This window comes from Myxine glutinosa, chromosome 2, assembly GCF_964187855.1.
Source record: "Myxine glutinosa chromosome 2, kmMyxGlut1.1, whole genome shotgun sequence".
In the NCBI taxonomy this organism is placed as follows: Eukaryota; Metazoa; Chordata; class Myxini; order Myxiniformes; family Myxinidae; genus Myxine; species Myxine glutinosa.
In genome coordinates, this window is record NC_136262.1 from 38,633,985 (window position 1) to 38,649,414 (window position 15,430).

Sequence of the window (15,430 nt, forward strand, 5' to 3'; positions counted from 1 at the left end):
TGTGGTGAGGTGGAAAGAACTGGGAAGTGGCTGTGTGCTGTGTACAGGAAGGGTGTCGGAGTGAACTCCATTCAATGTACAATGTGCGCTGAGTGGGTTCATCAAAAATGTAGTGGTCTGAGAGGGTCATTAACCAGTGTGGCAGCTACATTCAAATGTAAGGTGTGCACAGAGGGAGCTGCACATGGAGGAAATGTTGAGTTGGATCTTGGAGATGGCGTGAAGCTGGAAGGTGTGAAAACATTTTGCTACCTCGGAGACATGCTGAATGGAGAAGGTGGATCAGACTCGGCAACGGTTGCTAGAGTGAGATGTGCATGGAAGAAGTTTCGGGAACTGAGTGGCGTGCTGATGAGGAGGGGAGTGTCGTTGAAGCTGAAGGGAAAGGTGTATGCTGCAATGCTGCATGTGTGAAAAGTGTTATGATTTATGGGAGCGAGACATGGGTAATGAACGTAGAGCAGCAACGAAGGTTGGAAAGGGTGAAAATGCGAATGGTTCGATGGATGTGCGGAGTATCGTTGAGAGAGAGGAAGACAAATGATGAATTGCGAAAAATGATGGGAATAGAGCCTGTGATTGATGCTGTGAAGAGGAACAGGTTGAGATGGTTTGGTCATGTGTTGAGGAAGGATGAAAGTGACTGGTTGAGAAGAGTGATGGAAATGAATGTAGAAGGAAGTAGAGGACCGAGAAAGACTTGGCTAAAGATGGTGGAAGAAGAAATGCGGGCAAGGGGGTTAACAAGGAGAGATACAGAAAATAGGGCAAGATGGAGAAGATTGTCATGGGGACCGCAAGACTAACCCCCGCTCTAGCAGGGAAAATGGCCTTAAAATGCATGTTGTTGTTGTTGTTTGTTGCAGTAGAGATGGGAGACCAGTCCAGATGATTGATGGCTGCTTGCAGACCGTGCCAGTCAGCCTGAGTGAAATGCCAGACTCGTCGGCGCTGAGGAGGCTCTCTGAGAATGGCCAGAGAGATGTCCACTTTAACAAGCACATGATCAGAAGAACCGATTGGAGCAGAAGAAGAGCAGCACACATTTGCAGTGAAGTTAGTCATAACCAAGTCCAGAAGTGAAGATACTCCATTGACTGAGATCCGGGTCGGGAAATTGACAGATTGTGTCAGTCCCAATGAGACGCAGAAGTCCTTTGCTGAGGTGCTATGGCTGGTGAGAAAGGAACCCACACCCAGCCAGCTGGCATGATGACAGTTGAAGTCGCCACATATGAGGAAGAGAGAGTTTGGATGAGTTGATAGAAGTTGGTCCATGTTGTCCGACAGCGAAATGTAAATGGAGTCGTCACTGTTTGGAAGACGGTACAGAACACATCTGAACAAAACGTCGGAGCAGAGAGGAAGCCGTAGCCAGAGGTACTCCTGGGGGTGGGGTGGAGAGAGGGCAGTGCAAGGAGAGTGAGGAAGAGAGTTTTTGATGAAGATAGCCACCCCACCACCAGGACGAGGCTCAGGTCTTTCATACCAGAGGAGGGAGTAACCAGGAAGAGATATTAAGGAATCAGAGACATCTTGAAGGAGGAAAGTTTCTGTTAAGCAGATCAAGTCTGGATTGTCAGAAGCAACCTGAATGGAGAGATCAATCAGGTTTGAGTGAAGGCCCCAGATGTTTGAGGTCCATACCGTTAATGAGGAGCGAGGGGGAGCATCGGGTGCAGGACAGGGGAGGGGAGGGTTAGGGTCAGATGAAGGATGAGAGGGGGAGGTAGGAAGAGCAGTTGATAGTGTGGCAGAGATTACAGAAGAGTTACAAGAAAGGGAAGGATGAGGAGGATGAAAGGTTTGATGGTGATGGGATGAGGCACAGTGAGGGGTTGTTTGAGGGGGGGCAGAGGAAGGTCGAAGGTTGGGGGAGGTGGAGGTATGAGATAGAAGGGAGACGAAGTGGGGAGGAGGCAGCTTTGAGAGGGAGGTGGGAGGAGGGAGAATTTGGGAGGGATGGTTGGGGGGTAGATTTGAAGGGGAGGGCAAGGGGGGAGTATAGGAGGGAAGGGGCAACGGGGTAGATTTGAAAGGGATGGGTGATGGGGAGGATTTGGAGGGGAGGGGCAAGGGGGAAGATTTGAAAGGGATGGGTGATGGGGAAGATTTGGAGGGGAGGGGTGATGGGTAAGATTTGGAGGGGAGGGGTGATGGGGAAGATTTGGAGGGGAGGGGTGAGATTGGATTTTAGAAAGTGTACGATTAATGGGAAATGAACATTTATTGCAAAATGAGTTTCTTGTGACCTTCGAGTCAAAAATACGTTTGAGGACGCTGGAGGGGGTGGGGGGGGGGGGAGAGCAGGAGAGTTTAGGGAATGTATGAAAGAGGCACTGCAAGAGATGGAATTTTTTGTTGGAATGAATAGATTTGGTGAGCAAGTCGAAAGCAACCTTTTAAAGAGAAGAAGAAAAAGGTGTTATAATACACGATAGAATACAGTTCTTCATGGGAAAGTTTAAACATTTTAAAGTTTAACAGTGAAAACTATCTGGGGAAATGTGGGTGAAACATGTGGTTGAAGAACGAACGAACGAATAAGAACAACGAATAAACGAATAAGAACAGAGAAGGAAATGTTTTTTTTGTTTGTTTGTTTTTGAGTTGAGATTTTAAACAAGGACATATGGGCTGAAAACACTGGGAAAAACAGAGAAACGAAAGTAGTTGGAGCACAATAGACGGACCGCTGAGAGAAAAACAAAGCCTCAAGGTCGGACACTGTACTCGGCCTCAAAAGACACGACACGAATTAACCGACGATATTTTATACAGGTATGAAGGATTGACACCGAGAATCTTCCGAGGGACACACTATACGTACACACACCATAAAATAAATAGTTTTGACGAAAATACAAATGGAAACAATTACTTAACTTCGATAGAGTGGATAGCGTGTACAGCTTCGAAAAAACGAAAACCTCGCCCAAACCGGCACCGGCCCGTTATAGGATGTGAGGGGGATTTGATTGTCGTGAGCAGACAAATTCTGCAAATTGGACTCGTCATGATTCCCAAACTAGAAATATGGAGACAAAGATCATGGGATGGGTGGAATTTTTTTAAATTTAAGGTATGGAGAAAGGTGGTGCTGTCGGTACAGGAGGAGCGCTGATGAACCAAGCACTTAGGCGAGAGACAGGTTTGGAAAATAATCCTTGTGAAGACGAATGAGGAATATATAATGTGATGAAGAAGAAGAACATGTGGGTTACTCATAAATCAAGAAAGCGAAGCATTTTAAAATGTTTTTAAAAGCTTTTAAAAGAAGAAGGAAGAAGGGTTTCTTTCAATGAAGATTCAGTTTGGGGATGTTGAGAAACCACCTAGAGCAAACCCCAAACCAGAAGTACTGGAATTTCACCAGAAGCAACCCTTAAATTAATGTCACCAGAAATCAACCAGAAGCAACCCATAATGGAATGCCAACCTATGTTCTATATCCTTCTCTGTCCTCTAAATGGTTTGTTTCAAGCACGGAAGCAGCACATCCCATATTATAACTCTTTGGTCTGATAACTCATCTCAGTCGGCCATGTGAGAACCACAAACTTCCTAGACTCGCATTGGAGGCTCCAACCACAACATCACTTGGTTTTGTTAAAGTCTTCTGTCTGCAAACCCCTACAAAATCCTTGTGGATGGAGGAAAACCTTCTGGCAGTTCCTCACACGAGTATAGAATTTTGATGATCGAACATTCTTCATATAATGCTATAGTCATAGCGAAGACGTTACTAATGGTACGCACTGCTTCCTTGCTTGATGCTCAGCATTTTAAGGATAGAGCATGAATTCCGCTCCTCCTTGGGATCGCAGCTGTGAAACGACGAAATAAAACCAAATTTGGCACACATGTAGATTATGTCAAGGGGAACAAGTCTGTGAACTCTAATCACCATTTTTTTTTTTTGTATACAGGATTGAGGCTCGTGAAAGAGCTAACATTTATTACACAAAAAATCAAACAGACACACAAAGTATATAATAAGGGGAGCGGTAGACAAGATGGGGAGAGAAAGGGAAGCACGCAAACACAACATTTGAGAGCAGGGACATCGGGAGATCTGTGGGAGGGAGAGGGCTTGGGGGAAGGAGTCGTAGGACGGGGTGGGGGGTGGGAGAGGTATAAAACACAAGGACACTGCAAGGACTTCCAGGAAAGAAGTTGGTATTTCAAAAAAGTGGATCTGGGGTGAAATTAGCGGGAGTAGAAAAGATCAAGGTTTTGGATGGGGAAGATAAGAGATGGTGGTGAACAGCTGTTTAAAGACCTGGGGGGAGGAGAGAGATTGAAGAGTGGGAGGGAGTTTGTTCCAGAGGCGGGAGAAAAGAGGTATCAGTCTTACCATAAACTCAAGACTTTTGGAGTTATTAGCTCAGTACCGATTCAAGTATGCAAATTTTGCACATTTTCTCGTTTGAATGTCGTTTCGGCGTTCCACACCCTCCCAGCAACATAGTCGAAACATTTTCATACGAAAGATATCAAATTCACAATAACTACAGAATAGCATGAAAGTAAGGTTCATCAGCTTCGCGTAAATGTCAGTTGATACAATTTCAGGCAGTTCAAATTTCATGGCATAAACAAAATCTAAATCTCTTCCAAAGATATAGTTGTAGTTCAGGGTTTTTTCAGTCTTTATCTGTTTTGGCAGAATTTTCAGGATTATTCTGTGTGGTCTGGGCAGCCAACCCCCCAACATCTCTGACTGGTTTTGTCTCTTGGCCACCTTCTTCTTGGTAGCTTTGTGTCCTTGTCCGTGGGAAGCATAAATGCACATTCAGCATTGGCCAGGTGTCTCAGAAATTGCTTGATGACGTACTTCAGCCATCTCAGCAGGTGGATGAATTGGCCTCCCAAGCATGAATTCCATCTTCCGCTGGGCTGCAGTGGGCGATAACTATGTCCTCACTGAGCTGCAACCAAAACTCTAAGGAGTTGAGCAGCAAACTCAAGTGTGCATCTTTGGCCTTATTCTTCGCTAGAATTGTGGAAAAATTGATCCGACATGTGCCAAGGCTGAACACAAAAGCCACCATGGCCCACTTGTTGGACTTCACTTTCCATGTGTAGATCCATGGTATCTGTTCCACCCTTTGGGAAAACTCATATCTAGATACAACCTTCATTCTCTCAAAAACAAAATCACACACACACACACACACACACACACACACACACACACACACACACACACACACACACACACACACACGACAATATTGAGTGCCAAATTTGGTTGTATGGAGTAAATAGTGTTCTATTTGTCACATGTTACAAATGGCGAGATATGCGCCACATTTTTAGTGAAGAGGGAATTTCTGATGACCTTGGCCTTGACCTAATGTGACCTTGACTTGATGACCATGAAAACTAACACTGGGGCATGTAGAGGAGCATTAGGTAATGGTATCGAGAAAGTGAGAATGTGACAAACTGAAAGATATTGAATGCCGCATGTAATTACCTAAGGAAAGATGTGTGTGCTGTGTAAAGTGAATGGGAACATGCCAGGTTTATGAGGCATAGCACGGAAAAATTGCGCACTGCGCAGCAACCGTTGATCCGATTTTTATAAAATTTGAATCAAAATGTGCGTGACACTTGATCAGAAAAAGACATGAAAGCTCAGCACGAGAAAAGATATTCTGCAAAAATATGGGGAAAAAATTGGAGGGGTGGCGTGTTGGGGGCGGAATCTCCTTCCTCCCATCCCCCTGCTCCAGCTTGATTAGGATAGACTGATATGAGGTTGATTTTATTTCTCCATCACATTTTCACTTCGTTTTGATGTCCTGCATAAGTCATGCTGCTTCTCCACCAACCTTACCTTGTGATGGCGGTGTGTGATGTGATACCTTGTGATGGTGGACCTTCATTTGAACAGTATCTCTGGGATGAGCACAACTCCACAATCACCAGCAGATGGCGTTCTTTGACAACACAAAATCGAACATCTCAAAGCAGCACGTTAATAATGACGTCATGACTCTGTATATGCCATCTTATTGTTAGTATACACACACACCTGAACAAACTTCAATAAGAATATCCCATTCAGTACTTTTTGTGGCGAGTTGACAAAAGTATTCCTGGAGGTTCATAAAGTGAAAATGTTGAAGACCTCTTAAATTGAAAACGACTGTTGGAGGCTTATGCTGATGATGTATGTGTTTGCACAGGGGAGGTCGGACAACAAGGAGGACAAGGGGATAAAAGAAGAGGACCCAGAGGCATGCAGGGTCCAGCAGGACCACCAGGTTGGGACTTTAAAAAAAATAAGAAATCAATAATTAATTGCAATGGCTAACACCAGATTGGGATGAAAAGATTCATTCTCACTGTCAATATTTACAGGGGAACCGGGCAAGCCGGGCTTTGGAAAGGATGGTCGGGACGGAGAGAGAGGACCACCCGGGACACCAGGAGAGCAAGGAAGACCCGGTCCTCCAGGTCATTCCGGCCCTCCGGGATTCTGCGATGCCGTGTCCTGCATGGGCCCCGCGGCCTTTCAAAGGCGCGCGCCAGATTCGGTGAAGGGTCCTTGAGCGTAAAAGTGCAGACCATAACCCAACTGCCATTTCCTCTGGTCACCCCTCGGTGTACGTCAACTGAACTGAAAGGTAGCGTGACTAAAGGGACTGTTCATAGCAGTTATACAATTAAACACATATCGAGTAACTCACAAATCAATTATTGTTAAGGCTCAAATGTGAGGTGTCATTGGTAACATTGTACAGGGATAATGGTTCTGTCTTTGTGATGATCAATTTTAAGCTCTATTTTTAGACAAAAAATGCTTAAACCCAAGTTTATAAAAAGTTATACAACAAAAGCAAAGAGGTGATTGGAGAAAAGGATGATGCTTTCATGAAAATGCACAATTATGCTTTATGAGAGATAGATCTGTTCTTTGATTTAAGTTTGCCAATTTATTCCTGAATGAAATTGAGATGTGAACTTCATCATCCTATTACAACTGGATGCATTTTTTAAAAATAGGTGTAATTAGTTGCAATCACAACATGATCGTGGAATATTTGTTGCACAGGTTAGCCGTCCGACTCGCTCTATGCTTTGCGTTATCAAGGTAGTACCCATTGAGTAGTAAACTCAAAATCAATAATTAGCATGGTGCTGTTGTAACCTTTACGTAACTTTTGGTGTCCACAACTCTGCTGAAGGGCCAAGACTGTACATGTGCATTGACAATAAAAAGACATTTTCTAATTTTGCTCCCCAAGGGTCAAGAAGTCTACCTTGTTTGGTGAAGAAGTCCTTTCGGGGAAAATATTTTGGAGACTTTCATCTGCACTCATGATTTAACATATTTCTGAATTTTGTCTCCACTTATCCAGTGTATTATAGTTACTAGGGCATGCCCGTACTATATATAAGCTAGGACGTGCCCGTACGTGGGTGCCCATTCCTTGCCAAAAAAAAAAAAAAAAAAAATTTGTGTAGGAGTGTGTGTGTGTAAACATCCTAGGGTGTGCCCGTACGTGGGTGCAAAAAAACATGCGTGCAAACAACAACAACAAAAAAAAACTTTGAAACCACGTGGCAGTAACGACCACAGAACCCCCCCCCTCTATTTACATGAATGGTTTGGTCCATTCGCAACGACCACAGAACCCCCCCCCTCTATTTACATGAAATGGTTTGGTCCAAAGCGAACGGCTTGCGGTGTTTGGTAAAGAAATCGCCATAGCTCGGTAACTACTTGTCCGATTAATTTCAAACCTTGAAAAGGCACATCCTCGGGTCCCCAGCAATATACCTGGCAAGTTTCAAGTATATCGGACCGGTAGTTGTCGAGAAACAGCGGTCACAGACAAACATACACACATACACACATACACACATACACACATACACACATACACACAGAGATTAATGGAATTATAGATAGATAAGGGTACTGAACAGCCACCACACGGACTTGCGCTAACGTTGGGCCAACATCAGCCACCACCGTTGGCCATCGTCCCCAATGTTTTTATGCCTTTGGCTGACATCAGACCAATATTAGTAAATAGACATCTATTTTACCTTTTTTCACGTTCCAAACTTCCTGATGCCCGTGTGCTAGCTGGGTGTTGCCAATCTGTGAGGCAGCCTTCATGGTTTCCCAGGTTCAACAAAAGCGTTACAGGAAGTGGTCCACTTTGCCCCAAATAGAGATATATTTTCTCATTCCGGGGCTGGGTGGGCTCCATGGCCAGGATCCCACCTGTTCTTGGGCAGCTTCTTCCTGTGGGCGAGCTGGCTTCGAGGGTGGATTCCCACTCGTTTCCTGGGCAGCCTTGGATTTCAATCTAGACTGGTGAAAGCGTCCACTTTGCCCTAACGAGTGATACATTCACTCATATTGGGGCAGAGCAAACTCTGAGCAGGATATGCGACCCGATTCCACTTGTCCCCATGGACCCTCTGGATAGCTTCATCCCGAGAAAAGCATCATGGCTCACAGGTAATGGTCAGTGAGGAATATGCTTTGAGTTAGGGTTTACTATTTTCAAAAGCTGTAAGGGACGATATCAAGACATAAGTTATTGTGTAAACTGTGGATGTATAAACTGACAAATAAAATACTATGAATTCTACATTAAAGCTCATTTCAAATTAAATTATACTAGCAACGGAACCCGCCCTATGGGCGGGGTTTCAATTGGGAAGCCCAAATGAAAAGGCAAAATATCAGAAATTGAAGGCTTTTTTTAATTTTAAACGATTCATATAAACATCCGTTGAATCATATCACACGCAAATCATCAAAATCTAAACAGTACATGGCGCCCATTTTGAAAAAAGATTGAATTCTGCAAAACAGAAGCGGCCGCTGCACGTCTTTCTCAGTCGCACGTTTATGTGTGAAGAGTGCGCGCCAAATCTGTAACACGGAAGCGGCCGCTACACCTGTTTCTCAGTCGCTTTGCACATGCTGCCATGTTACTTCGGAGCCGCACGTTTATATAGGAAGAGTTCATCAGGAGTTGATCTACTCTTTCCTGGTACGTAGAATAAACAGTATTTGTAGAATTTCAACAAAAGCCACATCACTGTTCATATCGGTAAATATTATTCCATCGTGTTTGGAAAAACTCGAAAATTGGAAAACTTGGAAAAATTGGAAAACAATATAGTGTAGTGGTTGCCGCTGAACATACACAATCGCCTTACACCTGCCGAGGACACAACCACGGAGCGATCGCTGTGCCGGGCTCGCCCAGACCGCCCGGAGACGCTCAGTCTCGCCTTTCCCGGGCATGTCCAGACTCGCCTTTCCCGGGCTCGCCCAGACCGCCCTGAGACGCCCAGTCTCGCCTTTCCCGGGCATGTCCAGACTTGCCTTTCCCGGGCTCGCCCAGACCGCCCAGAGACGCTCAGTCTCGCCTTTCCCGGGCATGTCCAGACTTGCCTTTCCCGGGCTCGCCCGGGCTGCCCGGGCACACCCACTCTCGCCGCGTTTGATTGCATATATATATATATATTGCTGCCCGATAAACGGGCTTTTCAGAGTACCCGAGTTTGGTTTTGCTGAATAAAGAAACTCGGATGAATTCCCGTCTTTTGTCGCGTCAATCCTTTTAACTCGCGTAGGAGCACAGCTCCTTCAATAGCCTATTTTACTCCTTGGGGTCCCAGGAATACCCACCCAAAATATCGTTGCGATCGGTTGAGCCGTTTTTGCGGTACCTTCGAATGGACGGACGGACATTTGGTGAATTATAGTAAGATGGTCGTGCTCAAGTATATACTTAAATTTTAATACAAGAATGATTTTTAAAATCGTTAAAAAAAATCCAGATGTGTCATGCTATTCAAACAGACTTATGCACCACCCTTATGCGCTGCCCTTATGCACCACTCTTTTGGTCATGACCAAGTATTGCAAAACTGTAGGTTCTTGGAAGTATTTAGGTGATTTGGGTTCTACATTGTTCAAGTATATAATTCAATTTAAATAAAGATTGTAAAAGTCGTACAAATGAATTAATTCTGGATTTTACCACCGTTTTACCAAGTGTCCATTACACCACCCTATATAACACGTTACTTTAGTTATTTGTACCTGTTGTATGTGTCCTTTATAACATCCTTAAAAAGAGTAAGTTTCGTGTTTGGAATGATTTTAAATTTTGTTTTAATGCCAGAGAGGCAGATCACAGAGTAAAAATATTATCTCACTCCTTTGTGCACATGTGTGATCGGGATGAATTCAGGGAAATTGTTTGGTTATTTCCAAATGACAGGTTTTTTTTCCGATTCACGTTCAAAACATAACATTCTATTTAAATAAGTTGTTCCTCGATTATAAACTGACAAGACAGTCAGACAGACATTAACCAATTGATTAATCCCGCTTTTCGCTTTGTGGGAGCAGAGTAACAATGTTAACTATTTATTTATCCAGCTTAGTTTGGGTGAGAAGATGGCAAGCTTGCCATTTAGCAAAGTTTAATTCACATTGATCAGAATCTTAAAAAAACTGTGATCACAACAACTCAAAGCGAAATAACGACACATGAGAACTAATATGAAGTGTTGTAGGATATAATGCATCACATATAAACTCATTACAAAACATTAGGGACACCTGCTGACCTCTTTCCATGAAATAGACTGATCAGGTGAATCCAGGTGAAAGCCATTAGTGAGGTGCCTTAGTGAAAATATCGTTATCACCAAAGACTGAGCATGCCAAAGACTGAAGCCTGGGTCTAGTGTGAGGTGTGCTTATATCTTCTTTATTTATTAGATATCTTATAGACGTAAATGAACTCGGTTTACTCTGCGCACTTTGCACGTCATGTGCAGCAAATTTCACCTCCCTGTGCCTTGTATTTATTGTGATTTAAAAAAACAAACGCTTCCGTACACCGACCTTGAGGCTCGGTTTGTAAGCCACCATCTACATTTCCAATGCAAGAGACATAATTACTCTTCTTTTGGGTCTTTGGAGTCCTCAGGGTCTTTTGGGTCCTCTGGTTCATTTGGGACTTTTGGGTGTTCAATCTATTTTGCATCCTTGGGATATTTTGGGTCTTTTGTGTCCTCTGGGTCATTTGGGTCTTCGGGGTCTTTTGGGTCATTTGGCTCTTTTGGGTCCTCTGGATCTTTGGGGTCCTCAGGTCTTTTCAGTCATCTGGTTCTTTGGGGTATTTTGGGTCTTTGGGGTAATTTCGGTCTTTGTGGTCCTCAAGGTCTTTAAGGGTCTTTTTGGTGTTTTGGATTGAAAGCCTACAGACGTAAATGAACACTCAGTTTACGCTGCGCACTTTGCACGTCACGTTCACCAAATTTTACCTTCCTAGGCCGTGTATTTATTGTAAAAAACAAACAAACAAAAAAGGTTTCCGTACACTGAATTTGAGGCTCGGTTTGCAAGCCGCTGTCTACAATTTCAATGTAAGAGACATAATTGCACTTCTTTTGGATCTTCAGTGTCCTAAGGGTCTTTTGGGTCCTCTGGTTCATTTGGGTCTTTTGGGTGCTCAAGCGCTTTTGCATCCTTGTGATCTTCTGGTTCATTTGGGTCTTTGGAGTATTTTAGGTCATTTGAGTCTTTTGGGTCCTCTGCATCTTTTGGGTCCTTGAGTCTTTTCAGTCATTTAGGTCTTTGGGGTATTTTGGATCTTTGGGGTAATTTGGGTCTTTGGGTTCCACTGGGTCTTTAAGGGTCTTTGGGGTCTTTTTGGTGTTTTGGATTGGTTGGTTCTGTGGGATCGTTAAGGGTCTTCGAGGTATTTTGGGTTTTCAGGGACTTTTTAGTCTTCTGGGTCTTTTCAATTTATTTTGGTCTTTAAGGGTCTTTAGGATATTTTGGGTATCTGTGGTCTTCGTTGTCTTTTGGGTCTTTGATGTATTTTGAGTCTTTGGGATATTTTGGGTCTTAGGGGTCTTCTGGGTCCTTGGGGTATTTTAGTTATTTTAACCAGTTGACACACAGTCATGTTCAACGATTGCCCCTTAAACTCCCCCAATCAAACCCCTCCAAAAGTACTACTCAAAGCCTTTCAAGCCAACCCTGATGAAGGGACACACACACACACACACACACACACACACACACACACACACACACACACACACACACACACACACACACACACACACACACACACACACACACACACTGTGTTTTATATGGTAGATCATTGTTGTAATTGTTACTCATGCATTTGTGAGAGAATATTACGAAGTATTACCAGCCTCATTGATTCTGCAATGAGGATTGATATTCAACACCCTAATTGTACTCGAGGCAAGTGATTCATTGTTCAAAGTTGACATTCACAGCTGTGGAATAAGATTGATAGCTTAGTGTCAGTGATGAGCTGTAGCTGCAAGCAAATTATTTCTGACAGTTGCAACTGCAAAGTTCTGTGCAGGGTAGACCACTTCCATAAAAACATCCTTTGGCTGTAGTGGACGGATTATGGTCAATGTTATCCAGTGCACAATGTTATCAATCATGAGGGATTATGGTCAATGTTATCCAGTGCACCATGTTATCAATCATGAGGGATTATGGTCAATGTTATCCAGTGCACAATGTTACCAATCATGAGGGATTATGGTCAATGTTATCCAGTGCACAATGTTATCAATCATGAGGGATTATGGTCAATGTTATCCAGTGCACAATGTTATCAATCATGAGGGATTATGGTCAATGTTATCCAGTGCACAATGTTATCAATCATGAGGGATTATGGTCAATGTTATCCAGTGCACAATGTTATCAATCATGAGGGATTATGGTCAATGTTATCCAGTGCACAATGTTATCAATCATGAGGGATTATGGTCAATGTTATCCAGTGCACAATGTTATCCAGTGCGCCGACAGTGAAGAGTCCATTCCTGAGAATAGATGGGCACACAATTTGATCAGCAGTGAACTGGTCACACATTGCAGATGCCAATTTATTCTCCAGCTGCAGGACCCGGCTGTAGGAGATGCTCAACCCCAGTTTTGCCAGTTGGTCAACAAGTGTTGTATTCCTCATCAGTGTGTGAATATTCAATCCAATGTAGACAGGAAGTGGAGGCTCTCGCTCTGGAGACTGTTTTTTGGGAGTGGTCCCTTTGTTGCATCTTTTCTTCGAATTGTGGAGGTATAACTGAGACATTGTTTGACTGGCCTGAGGGTCATCAACATTGAAGATTCTTTGTTTTTTTTCAACAAAATTAGAATATAGTGACGTCACTGCTGCAGCAAATCAGCTTATTGTTGCTTAAATGTCATTGATTACATCTCTCTTCAATTCCCTGACCCACAAAATGTCAAATTAATGACTTGGAATCTCATCACAATGCTTCTCAACCTTATTTTCTCCATTTACTTGCTCTACAAACTCGGTAGTAGATTGTGATGTAATTATGACGTCATAAAGTACACTTCCAGTCATCCGATTTTTTGCAGCTTTCCCTCATTTTGATTGTAACACATGGACAAAGCTTTGGTGAAAAAATGGTGCTTTTGTCCACCGTGTAACATTCCTTGGCATTTTTGTTACTAAGGTACCTCACTACATGATCCCTTATTGATTGCACCTGTTAAATCCACTTCAATCAGTGTAGATGAAGGGGAGGAGACAGCTTAAAGAAGGATTTTAAAGCCTTGAGACATGGATTGTGTATGTATGCCATTTAGTGGGTGAATGGGCAAGACAAAATATTTAAATGCCTTTGAACGGGGTATGGTAGTCGGTGCCAGGCGCACAGGTTTGAGTGCGTCAAGAACTGCTATGCTGCTGGGCTTTTCATGCTCATCAGTTTCCCGTGTGTATCAAGAATGGTCCACCACCCAAAGGATATCCAGCCAATGGCAGGCCAGTGGTCGAAAACGGCTCATTGATGAAAGAGGCCAAAGGAGACCGACACAAATTGTGCAAAGAAGACGGGCTACAGTTAGTCAACTGACAGTCCAGTACACCTTTGGTGCCGAAAGACCCATAAAGAATGCACAACCCGTCGTACATCGACACAAATGGGGTATGGCAGCTGATGAACATAGAGTTCCACTTCTTTCAGCAATAAACAAGAACCTGCAGTTGCAGTGGGCTAAGTAATGAAAATACTGGACACTGGAGAATTGGAAAACATTGTCTGGTCTGATGAATCCCGGTTCCTGCTGTTTTACGCTGATGGGAGGACGAGGGTATGGAGAAAACCACATAAGTACATGCATCCATCATGCCATGTGTCAACATTGCATGCTGGTGGTGGTGTGATGGTGTGGGGTCTGTTTTCATGGCACACATTGGGCCCCTTGATAAAAGTGGAGCAACGTTTGAATGCCACAGAATATCTGAACATCATTGCCAATCCGGTACATCCCTTCATGAGAGTGTATCCATCTGCGAATGGATTTCTTCAGCAGGATAATTCCCCATGCCATAAGGGAGGATTGTCCAGGAATGGTTCCACAAACATAACAGTGAATTCAGCTTACTGCAGTGGCCTGCCCAGTCACCAGATCTCAATCAAATTGAGCATATGTTGCTAGTTCGTGGGTTCCTCCCTCCAGCTCAACAAAGTTACGTTTCCTGGACCAGATACATTGTGTTTTATTGTTTTATTTTCATTCCTGTGTTGTTGGTTGTGTTTTCATCCAATTTTCTGTGCCAAACCGTATCTTGTTGTGTTGAATTGTCAAATGCGTCCCTTGTAAGTCCGGCCTACTAGTATATGGCTGAGCCAGTCGGGTTGTTGCTTCTGCCTCTGTTTTTGATTGTACATGCTTCATTTTTGCTGCTTTTATCCCTGGTATTGTTACTTCTGATCCCTCAGCTTAATCCTTTTCCCTTCCCTGCTCCCTCCAAAAACAAACAAACAAAAAACAACATCAGAAAAAAAACTGAACTCAATCTGCTGTGCACAATCTGCAACCACAGAGACAATGGCGTTTATAAATATATTGTTGTGGTTTTTAGAACACTCCACTTGGTAAATTTTTGTAAATGTTCCCTTATAAATAATTCCCTGTAAATACTCCCATTTTTGGTGTAAAGGTCAAAGGTCGCACCCTAGTTAGGCCACGAGCAACACGTAGCGCACCATAGTCTTCTTCTTTAGTTATTTCATTAGTATGTGTTTCAGGTAAGGATCTGTTTCCAATAGTTGAATCTGCGTTGTATTAATCAAATAACCTAGCCCCCTTCTCAAATTCCCATCCTATTCATTTTGCGGCTTTACCCTCTCCAAATTGTATGGCACGTCTTTGCCAGCAGCGTTCGCTGCCTTTGAGCTGAAGCTCGCCCCAAGCCGCCATAAGCCACGTGGCAGAATGGGAGAAGAAGGGAGGAGCGGCCAGGAACATAGGCGTGGCCCCATCAACGCGTCACGAAGGGAGGTACCGATGAACCCTCGCGACCAATCCGGGCCGAGGCGTGTTCACCGGTAG

General features: G+C 43.7%; 1 protein-coding gene across 1 annotated transcript in view; it reads left to right on the forward strand.

Annotated features, from left to right (window-relative positions):
- The window catches only part of LOC137422634 (uncharacterized), a 64,614-nt gene extending 57,361 nt beyond the window's left edge, over positions 1-7,253 (forward strand). Inside the window, exons 18-19 of the mRNA XM_068109348.2 lie at positions 6,198-6,275; positions 6,373-7,253. Of these exons, the coding sequence (XP_067965449.2) occupies positions 6,198-6,275; positions 6,373-6,563 (269 nt within the window). The 3' untranslated portion in view covers positions 6,564-7,253. The remainder of the gene's footprint in view (positions 1-6,197; positions 6,276-6,372) is intronic.
- The last annotated feature ends 8,177 nt before the right edge of the window (positions 7,254-15,430 follow it).